This window comes from Aotus nancymaae, unplaced genomic scaffold (genome assembly GCF_030222135.1).
Source record: "Aotus nancymaae isolate 86718 unplaced genomic scaffold, 86718_ANA_hifiasm-v0.15.2.pri h1tg000010l, whole genome shotgun sequence".
Lineage (NCBI taxonomy): Eukaryota > Metazoa > Chordata > Mammalia > Primates > Aotidae > Aotus > Aotus nancymaae.
The window spans coordinates 61,294,595-61,304,800 of NW_026988421.1; the positions used below are offsets into that span (position 1 = coordinate 61,294,595).

General features: G+C 57.4%; 1 protein-coding gene across 2 annotated transcripts in view; it reads left to right on the forward strand.

Moving 5' to 3' along the window:
• Positions 1-9,235, forward strand: part of TSPAN15 (tetraspanin 15) — a 64,183-nt gene extending 54,948 nt beyond the window's left edge. Inside the window, exons 7-9 of one of the 2 annotated variants that reach the window (XR_001107340.3) lie at positions 7,727-7,843; positions 8,407-8,901; positions 9,152-9,235. Coding sequence is in view for 1 of the 2 variants with exons in the window: in XM_012451440.3 (XP_012306863.2) it covers positions 7,727-7,843; positions 8,407-8,757 (468 nt within the window). In the remaining variant the exon portion in view is untranslated. Of the gene's footprint in view, positions 1-7,726; positions 7,844-8,406 lie in introns of both variants that reach the window. The other variant, XM_012451440.3, reaches the window with a different exon arrangement.
• Positions 9,236-10,206: the final 971 nt, after the last annotated feature.

Genomic DNA, 10,206 nt, shown 5'->3' on the forward strand with positions numbered 1-10,206 from the left:
CTTTCCTTGCCTCCTTCCCATCCCTACTTCCCTTCCCATCGCTCCTTCCCTCCCCTCCCCTCGTTCCCTTCCCTTCCCTTCATCCCTTCCTTTCCCTCCTTCTCATCCCTACTTCCCTTCCCATCCCGCCTTCCCTTCCCTCCTTCCAATCCCTCCATCCCTTCCCTCTGTCCCATCCCTCCTTCCCTTTCCTTCCCTCCTTCACATCTCCCCTTTCCTTCCCTTCCCTCCTTCCCTTCTCTCCTTCCCTTTCCAACTTCCCTTCCCTCCCCTCCTTCCCTTCCTTCCTTCCCTTCTCTCCTTCCCTTTCCAACTTCCTTTCCCTCCCCTCCTTCCCTTCCCTCCTTCCCTTCCCTTTCCAACTTCCCTTCCCTCCCCTCCTTTCCTTCCCTTTCCAACTTCCCTTCCCTCCTTCCCTTCCCTTTCCAACTTCCCTTCCCTCCTTCCCTCCTTCCCCTCCCTCCTGCCCTCCCTCCTACCTTTCCCTCCTTCCCTTCCCTCCTTCCCTTCCCTCCTTCCCTTCTCTCCTTCCCTTTCCAACTTCCTTTCCCTCCCCTCCTTCCCTTCCCTCCTTCCCTTCCCTTTCCAACTTCCCTTCCCTCCCCTCCTTTCCTTCCCTTTCCAACTTCCCTTCCCTCCTTCCCTTCCCTTTCCAACTTCCCTTCCCTCCTTCCCTCCTTCCCCTCCCTCCTGCCCTCCCTCCTACCTTTCCCTCCTTCCCTTCCCTTCTCTCCTTCCCTTCCCTTCTCTCCTTCCCTTCCCTCCTTCCCATCCCTCCTTCTGCAGCCCGCCTTCCCTTCCCTCCTTCCCATCCCTCCTTCTGCAGCCCGCCTTCCCTTCCCTCCTTCCCATCCCTCCTTCTGCAGCCCGCCTTCCCTTCCCTCCTTCCCATCCCTCCTTCCTTTCCCTCCTTCCCTAGCCCTTCCCTTCCTTCCTTCCCTTCCAATCCCTCCTTGCCTTCCCTCCTCCCGATGCCTCCTTCCTCTCCCTTCTTCCCCTCCTTCCCTTCATCCCTCCTTCCCTTCCTACCTTCCCTTCCCCTCCCTCCTTCCGATCCCACCTTCTCTTCATCCCTCCTTCCCCTCTCTCCTTCCCTTCCTTCCTTCACTTCCCTTCATCCCTTCCCTCCTTCCCATCCCTCCTTCCCTTCCCTCCTTCCTCTTCCTCCCTCCTCTCCCTCCTTCCCCTCCTTCCCTTCCTACCTTCCCTTCCCCTCCCTCCTTCCGATCCCACCTTCTCTTCATCCCTCCTTCCCCTCTCTCCTGCCCTTCCGTTCTTCCCTTCTCTCCTTCCCTTCCCTCCTTCACTTCCCTTCATCCCTTCCCTCCTTCCTCTTCCTCCCTCCTCTCCCTCCTTCCCCTCCTTCCCTTCCTACCTTCCCTTCCCCTCCCTCCTTCCGATCCCACCTTCTCTTCATCCCTCCTTCCCTTCCCTCCTGCCCTTCCGTTCTTCCCTTCTCTCCTTCCCTTCCCTCCTTCACTTCCCTTCATCCCTTCCCTCCTTCCTCTCCCTCCTTCCCCTCCTTCCTTCCCTTCCCTTCTTCCTTCTCTTCCCTTCTTCCGTCCCTTCCTTCCTTTCCTTCCCTCCTTCCCTTCCCTCCCTCCTTCCTTCCCTTCCCTTCTTCGTTTCCTTCCCTCCTTCCCTTCCTTCATCCCTTCCCTCCTTCCTCTCCCTCCTTCCCCTCCTCCCTTCCCTTCTTCCTTCCCTTCCCTCTTTCCCTTCCCTCCTTCCCTGCCCTCTTTCCCTTTCCTTCTCTCCTTCCCTTCCCCTCCCTCCTTCCGATCCCACCTTCGCTTCATCCCTCCTTCCCTTCCCTTCTGTTCTTCCCTTTCCTCCTTCCCTTCCCTCCTTCACTTCCCTTCATCTCTTCCCTCCTTCCCCTTCCCTTCCCTCTTTCCCTTTTCTTCCCTTCCCTCCTTCCTCTCCCTCCTTCCCTTCCCTTCATCCCTTCCCTCCTTCCTCTCCCTCCTTCCCCTCCTTCCGTCCCTTCCTCTTTCCCTTTCCTTCCCTCCTTCCCTTCCCCTCCCTCCTTCCGATCCCACCTTTGCTTCATCCCTCCTTCCCTTCTCTTTCCTCTCCCTCCTTCCCCTCCTTCCCTTCCCTTCTTCCTTACCTTCCTTTCTTCCCTTCCCTCCTTCCCTTCCCTCCCTCCTTTCCCTCTTTCCCTTCCCTCTTTCCCTTTTCTTCCCTTCCCTCCTTTCTCTTCATCCCTTTCCTCCTTCCTCTCCCTCCTTCCTATCCTTTCCCTCCTTCACTTCTCTTCATCCCTTTCCTCCTTCCTCTCCCTCCTTCCCTTCCCTCTTTCCCTTGCCTTTCCTCCCTTCCTTTCCCTTCTTCCCCTCCCTCCTTCCCTTCCCCTCCTTCCCTCCCCTCCTTCACCCCTTCCCTCCTTCTGCTCCCTCCTTCCCCTCCTCCCTTCCTTTCCCTCTTTCCCTTCCCTTCCCTCCTTTCCTTCCCTCCTTCCCCTCCCTCCTTCCCTTCCCCTCCTTCCTCTCCCTCCTTCCCTTCCCTCGTTCCCTCCCTCCTTAACATCCCTCCTTCCCTTCCCTTATTCCTTCCCTTCCCTCCTTCCCTTTCCTTCCCTCGTTCCCTTCTCTCTTTCCCTTTCCTTCCCTCCTTCCCTTCCCCTCCCTCCTTCTGATCCCACCTTCCCTTCATCCCTTCTTCCCTTCAGTTCTTCCCTTTCCTCCTTCCTCTCCCTCCTTCCGTTCCCTCCTTCCCTTCCTCTTTCCCTTCCCTTCTTCCCTTCCCTCCTTCCTCTCCCTCCTTCCCCTCCTCCTCTCCCTCCTTCCCCTCCCTCCTTCCCTTCCCCTCCCTCCTTCCCTTCCCTCCTTCCGATCCCATCTTCCCTTCCCTCCTTCCCCTCCCTCTTTCTCTTCCCTTTTCTCCTTCCCTTCCCTCCTTCCGATCCCATCTTCCCTTCCCTCCTTCCCTTCCCTCCTTCCCTTGATTCCCTTCTTCCTTCCCTTTCTTCCTTCCCTTCCCTCCTTCACTTCCCTCCTTCACTTCCCTTCACCCCTTCCCTCCTTCCTCTCCTTCCTTCCCCTCCTCCCTTCCTTCTTTCCCTTTCCTCCTTCCCTTCCCTCCTTCCCTTCCCTCCCCTCCTTCCCTTCCCTCTTTCTCTTTCCTTCCCTCCTTCCCTTCTTGATTCCCTCCTTCCTTCCCTTCCCTCCTTCCGATCCCACCTTCCCTTCATCCCTCCTTCCCCTCCCTCCTTCCCTTCCCTCTTTCCCTTCCCTCCTTCCCTTCCCTCCTTCCTTCCCTCCTTCACGTCCCTTTCCTCCTTCCCTTTCTTCCTTCCCTTCCCTCCTTCATGTCCCTCCTTCCTCTCCCTCCTTCCCCTCCTCCCTTCCCTTCTTCCTTCCTCTTTCCCTTCCCTTCTTTCTTCCCTTCCCTCCCTCCTTCCCTCCCTCCTTCCCTTTCTCTTTCCCTTCCCTTTCCTCCTTCCCTTTCTTCCCTTCCCTTCTTCCTTCCCATCCCTCCTTCCCCTCCCTCCCTTCCCTCTTTCCCTTCCCTCCCTCCTTCCCTTCTCTCCTTCCCTTCCCTTTCCTCCTTCCCTTTCTTCCCTTCCCTTCTTCCTTCCCATCCCTCCTTCCCCTCCCTCCCTTCCCTCTTTCCCTTCCCTCCTTCCTTCCCTTCCCTCCTTCCCTTCCCTCCTTCCCATCCCTCCTTCCAATCCCACCTGCCCTTCGCTCCTTCCCTTCCTTCTTTCCCCATCCCCCTTTCCCTTCCCATCCCTCCTTCTCCATCCCTCCTTCCCCCTCCCCTCCCTCCCCTCCCTCCTTCCCCCCCCTCCTTTCAATCCCACCTTCCTTCGCTCTTTCCCCATCCTTCCCTATCCCTCCTTCCCTTCCCTCCTTCCTCTCCCTCCTTCCCTCCCCTCCCCTTTCCTCCTTCCCCATCCCTCCTTCCTCTCCCTCCCCTCCCTCCTTCCCCTCCCTCCTTTCAATCCCACCTTCCGCTTCGCTCTTTCCCCATCCTTCCCTATCCCTCCTTCCCTTCCCTCCTTCCTCTCCCTCCTTCCCTTCCCTCCCCTTTCCTCCTTCCCTACCCTGCTTCCCTTCCCTCTTTTCCCCTCCTCCATTTCCTCCTGCCTTTCCCATCCCTCCTTCCCCATCCCTTCTTTCCTTCCCTCCTTCCCCATCCCTCCTTCCCATCCTGTCCCTCCTTCCCTCACTTTTTCAAATCCCTCCTTCCCTTCCCTCCTTTCCATCCCTCCTTCCCATCCCTCCTTCCCCTCCCTCCTTCCCTTCCTCCTTCCCTTCCCTCCTTCCCTTCTCATCCCTTCTTCCCTCCTTTCCATCCCTCCTTCCCATCCCTTCCCACCTTCCCTTCCCTCCTTCCCATCCCTCCTTCCCTTCCCTCCTTCCCATCCCTTCCCTCCTTCCCATCCCTTCCCTCCTTCCCATCCCTCCTTCCCTTACCTCCTCCCTTCCATCGTTCCCTTCCCTCCTCCCTTCCATCCTTCCCTTCCCTCCTCCCCTTCCCTCTTCTCTTCCCTCCTTCTTCCCTTCTCTTCCCTTCATCCCTTCCCTTCGCTCCTTCCCTTTCTTCCCCTTCCCTCCCCTCCCTCCTTCCCATCCCTTCCCTCCTTCCCTTCCATTCCCTCCTTCCCATCCCTTTCCTCCTTCCCTTCCCTCCTTCCCATCCCTTTCCTCCTTCCCTTCCCTCCATCCCATCCCTTCTTCCCTCCCTTTCCCTCTTTCACTTCCCTCCTTCCCCTTCCTCTTCCTTTCACTTCCATCCTTCCCTTCCATTCTTCTCTTCCCTCCCCTCCTTCCCTTCTCTCCTCTCCTTCCCTCCCCTCTTTCCGTTCTCTCCTTTTCCTTCCCCTCCCTCCTTCCCTTCCTCCTTCCCTTCCCTCCTTCCCTTCTCATCCCTTCTTCCCTCCTTTCCATCCCTCCTTCCCATCCCTTCCCTCCTTTCCATCCCTCCTTCCCATCCCTTCCCTCCTTCCCTTCCCTCCTTCCCTTCCCTCCTTCCCTTCTCTCCTTCCCATCCCTCCTTCCCTTCCCTCCTTCCCATCTCTCCTTCCCTTCCCTCCTCCCTTCCATCCTTCCCTTCCCGCCTCCCTTCCATTGTTCCCTTCCCTTCTCCCTTCCATCCTTTCCTTCCCTCCTTCCCATCCCTCCTTCCCTTCCCTCTTCTCTTCCCTCCTTCTTCCCTTCTCTTCCCTTCATCCCTTCCCTTCCCTCCTTCCCTTTCCTCCCCTTCCCTCCTTCCCTTTCTTCCCCTTCCCTCCCCTCCCTCCTTCCCATCCCTTCCCTCCTTCCCTTCCATTCCCTCCTCCCATCCCTTTCCTCCTTCCCATCCCTTTCCTCCTTCCCTTCCCTCCATCCCATCCCTTCTTCCCTCCCTTTCCCTCTTTCGCTTCCCTCCTTCCCCTTCCTCTTCCTTTCACTTCCATCCTTCCCTTCCATTCTTCTCTTCCCTCCCCTCCTTCCCTTCTCTCCTCTCCTTCCCTCCCCTCTTTCCGTTCTCTTCCTTTCCTTCCCTCCTTTCCTTCCCCTCCCTCCTTCCCTTCCTCCTTCCATTCCCTCCTTCCCTTCTCATCCCTTCTTCCCTCCTTTCCATCCTCCTTCCCATCCCTTCCCTCCTTCCCATCCCTCCTTCCCTTCCCATCCCTCCTTCCCTCCCCTCCTTCCCATCCCTCCTTCCCATCCCTCCTTCCCTTCCCTCCTTCCCATCCCTCCTTCCCTTCCCTCCTTCCCATCTCTCCTTCCCTTCCCTCCTCCCTTCCATCATTCCCTTCCCTCCTCCCTTCCATCGTTCCCTTCCCTTCTCCCTTCCATCCTTTCCTTCCCTCCTTCCCATTCCTCCTTCCCTTCCCTTCATCCCTTCCCTCCTTCCCTTCCCTCCTTCCCTTCCCTCCTTCCCATCCCTCCTTCCCTCTCCTCCTTCCCACCCATCCTTCCCGTCCCTTCCCTCCTTCCCTTCCATTCCCTCCTTCCCATCCCTTTCCTCCTTCGCTTCCCTCCTTCCCCTTCCTCTTCCTTTCACTTCCATCCTTCCCTTCCATTCTTCTCTTCCCTCCCCTCCTTCCCTTCTCTCCTCTCCTTCCCTCCCCTCTTTCCGTTCTCTCCTTTCCTTCCTCCTTTCCTTCCCCTCCCTCCTTCCCTTCCTCCTTCCATTCCCTCCTTCCCTTCTCATCCCTTCTTCCCTCCTTTCCATCCCTCCTTCCCATCCCTTCCCTCCTTCCCATCCCTCCTTCCCTTCCCATCCCTCCTTCCCTCCCCTCCTTCCCTTCCCTCCTTCCCTTCCCTCCTTCCCTTCCCTCCTTCCCTTCCCTCCTTCCCATCCCTCCTTCCCTTACCTCCTCCCTTCCATCGTTCCCTTCCCTCCTCCCTTCCATTGTTCCCTTCCCTTCTCCCTTCCATCCTTTCCTTCCCTCCTTCCCATCCCTCCTTCCCTTCCCTTCATCCCTTCCCTCCTTCCCTTCCCTTCCCTCCTTCCCTTCCCTCCTTCCCATCCCTCCTTCCCATCCCTCCTTCCCTTCCCTCCTTCACTTCCCTCCTTCCCATCCCTCCTTCCCTTCCCTCCTTCACTTCCCTCCTTCCCACTCATCCTTCCCGTCCTTCCTTTCCTTCCCATCCCTTCCCTCCTTCCCTTCCCTCCTTCCCTTCCCTCCTTCCCTTCCCATCCCTCCTTCCCACCCCTCCTTCCCATCCCTCCTCCCTTCCATTGTTCCCTTCCCTTCTCCCTTCCATCCTTTCCTTCCCTCCTTCCCTTCTCTCCTTCCCTTCCCATCCCTCCTTTCCATCCCTTCCTTCATTCCCATCCCTCCTTCCCTTCCCTTTTTCCCTTCCCTTCATCCCTTCCCTCCTTCCTCTCCCTCCTTCCCTTCCCATCCCTTCCCTTCTCTCCTTCTCTTCCCTTCTTCTCTTCCCTTCCCTTCTCTTCCTTTCCCTTCTACCCTCCTCCCTTCCCTTCTTTCCTTCCCTTCCCCCTCCTTTCCCTTTTTCCCTCCCTTCCCTTCTTCCCTACTCTTCTTCACTTCCCTTCCTCCCTTCTTCCCTTTCCCCTTCCCTTCCCCCCTTTTTCTATTCCCCCCTTTCCTTCTTCCCTTCCCCCCTTCTTCCCTTCCCTTTCCCTTCCCTTCCTCTTCTTTGTTCTGCTCCCTCCCTCCCTCTTTGCTTTCCAGTTTTGCTGTTGTCTCCCAGGCTGGAGTATAGTGGTGTGATCTCGGCTCATTTCCACCTCCACCTCCCGGGTTCAAGTGGTTCTCTAGCCTCAGCCTCCCAAGTAGCTGGAACTACAGGTGCCTGCCACCACGCCCTGCTAATTTTTAATTTTTAGTAGAGACAGGGTTTCACCACGTTGGCCAGGCTGGTTTCAAACTCCTGACCTCGTGATCCACCCACCTCAGCCTCCCGAAGTGCTAGGATTACAGGCATGAGCCACTGTGCCAGGCCAACATCTGTGAGGCTTTTCAGGCAGGGCAGTTGTTTGTGGAGTAGGATTACCCTGAGCTCAGCAGTCCCTCAGTCCCCAACCTCGATTGCTGGGACAACCAAAAGTGCCACCATATGTCCCCAGCCCTCTCTAGAGAACAGTACTGTCCATTAAGAACCAGTACCTAGGGCCACCTTCTCATGCTGCGTATGGGAAACTAAGGATCAGAGCGGTTGAGGGACTAGCCTGGACCTGGAGTAAATGGCAGAGTTTTACCTGTGGCTCCTGCCAGGCGAGGTGCTCCGCTGTGCTGACCCAGCTCCTTCCCATGCAGCGCCTCAGTGTGCAGGACGTCATCTACGTGCGGGGCTGCACCAATGCCGTGCTCATCTGGTTCATGGACAACTACACCATCATGGCGGGCATCCTCCTGGGCATCCTGCTTCCCCAGGTGGGCAGGCCATGGGTTTAGAGACAGTGTGACTTGGTGATTGCAGAAGGGCAGAGAAGGTGCAGAGGGGGAGGTGAAGAAGCTGTTTTCATAGAGTCCGGGGCTTGCCCGGAGTGGAGGCGGCTGCGTGTCTGGAAGAAGGGGTGAATGGCAATAGCAGTGGTGGCGAAGCTCTTCCAAGTGCTGCGCAGGCACGGCTGCTCCACTTCTCTCTCTGAGGAGGCACTATTATAACGCCCACTTCACAGAGGAGGAAACTGAGGATCAGCAAGCTTCAGTGACTTGCCAAGATCCCCTAGAGAGTCTGTGGCAGAGCTGGGGTGGAGACAGGAATCCCAGGAGGGAGGGGCCCTTGCTGATGAGCACAGCGGGGATCTCTGGGATTTCCTGGGAAGGGGAGAGGGGGCCCAGGTGGGGGTTTCTTGGGCAGTGTGGGTGCTGGAAGTTTCTGCTGTGGGTGTTGCCCAGGTCACACAGAGCCATGAGGGCTTGGGACTGGCTGCTTGTTTCTGGGAGCCGGGAGCTGTAGGGAGGCCCTCACCAGCTCTGCCCTTTCTTCTCAGTTCCTGGGGGTGCTGCTGACGCTGCTGTACATCACCCGGGTGGAGGACATCATCAGGGAGCATTCTGTCACTGATGGGCTCCTGGGGCCAGGTGCCAAGTCCGGTGTGGAGGTGGCAAGCACGGGATGCTGCTTGTGCTACCCAGTTAGGACCCAGCCTGGGATGGCAGCTCCAGCAAGGACCGTCTGGGACAGCACCTCTCAGTCCACGTCATGGGGCTGGACAGGGCTGCGGGCCCTCTGCCCACACTCAGGACTGACCACAGCCAGGGCTCTAATGTGTGTGTTTTTGTGTAGGGGTCCCACAGCCTCTGCTACCTCCCCAGGGGGCGGAGCCTGGGCCTCCCTTTAAAGACTTACCCAAGGCGGCTCCAGAATCTGTGCCCACCTGAGGCCTGGGGAACAAGGCCCTCCCTTCCGGCCTGGACTGCCGGGGAGGGAGAGCCTGGGGCTCCGCTCAGGGCCCATTTCATCTCTGGCAGTGCCTTGGCCCGAGGTATTCAAGGCAGTTTTGTAGCACTTGTAATCCGGGAGAGGGGAGGGGAGGGTGGCCCTGTGGCGGGAGGGAAGGGCCGCTGGGGAGGGGCAGGAGGGAAGGGCTGTTCCCGCCGCCACGCCCATGGCCATGTTGGCCTCCTCTCAGCCTCCCAGGTGCCTTGAGCCCTCTTTTTTGCAAGGGCGGCTGCTTCCTTGATCCTAGTTTTTTACGTGATTTTTGTAACAAACATTCATTTTTTTTTGTACAGATAACAGGAGTTCTGACTAATCAAAGCTGGTATTTGCTCTCCCCCCAACCAGTTTATTAATCAATAAAAACGTGATTTTTTTTTTCTTTCCTGTGTGCTGTTTTGTTGGGGCGGGGGTAAGGAAGGTCGCAGCCTGGACTTGGAAACCCTTTGTGGACGCGAGGATGAAGGGGGTTTATGGGGTGAAGATCTAGGTAGCTTGGGGACACCGGCAGGGGGAAAGCCTCAGGGCCACAGGTGACCACGCCTATTTTACCGACAACCGAGGGAAACAGGCTGGGCCAGGTACAGCAGGAGGCTCCACCTCCCGGAAGCGGGCGGACGGGGGACCTGGGAAACGGAGTTGGGGAAGCAGCGCGCCCACAGGTTCACCTGCAGCGCTCCCTGCATCCCTCAGTGTGCCCAAGGGCTACTGCGCAACACCTGCGGTGTCGGTCGCCCCCTGCTGGAGACGCTGGGACTTGCGTGGATCAGTCCACCCAAACCTTCGAGCCCCAAGACATGCGATTTAGGTTTTCTGTGAGGCTCTTAGTAGCCAGGACTAGAAATAAAGCGAGAGCCCCAGACATGAAGAACTCTTAACAGTGAGAACTGTCCATACACCCAGAAGTTAACTGGTCAGATGCTTGGTCTGCCATGTGTACCAACCCCACGTATAAGAAGGGGCAGGAGGAGGATTTTTCAAAGTATACAATAACACAACAAAAACAAATATGCCATAGAGCATAGTTTGCCAGGAACTTGTCTAAACACTGATATTAACTCCTTTAATCCTCACAACTAGGGTATTTCTTATCTCCATTTTATTAGTGGGGAAATCGAGGCACGGGGCAGTTAAGTAACTTGCCCAGGCAGGCAACTGGTAAGTAACAAAGCTGTGACTTGAGGCCAGTTAGGATCCCTCGAGCCACTCAGCCCCTCTGCTGTACTGCCTCTGTCACCTCCTGTGCACACACGGTACCAGGTGTCCGAAACCAGTGGAGGCTGCAGCTGCTTCTGAAGCCCTGTCCTGGGGATATTCGCTGTGGCCACTGCTGGAGGTGATATTACTCGAG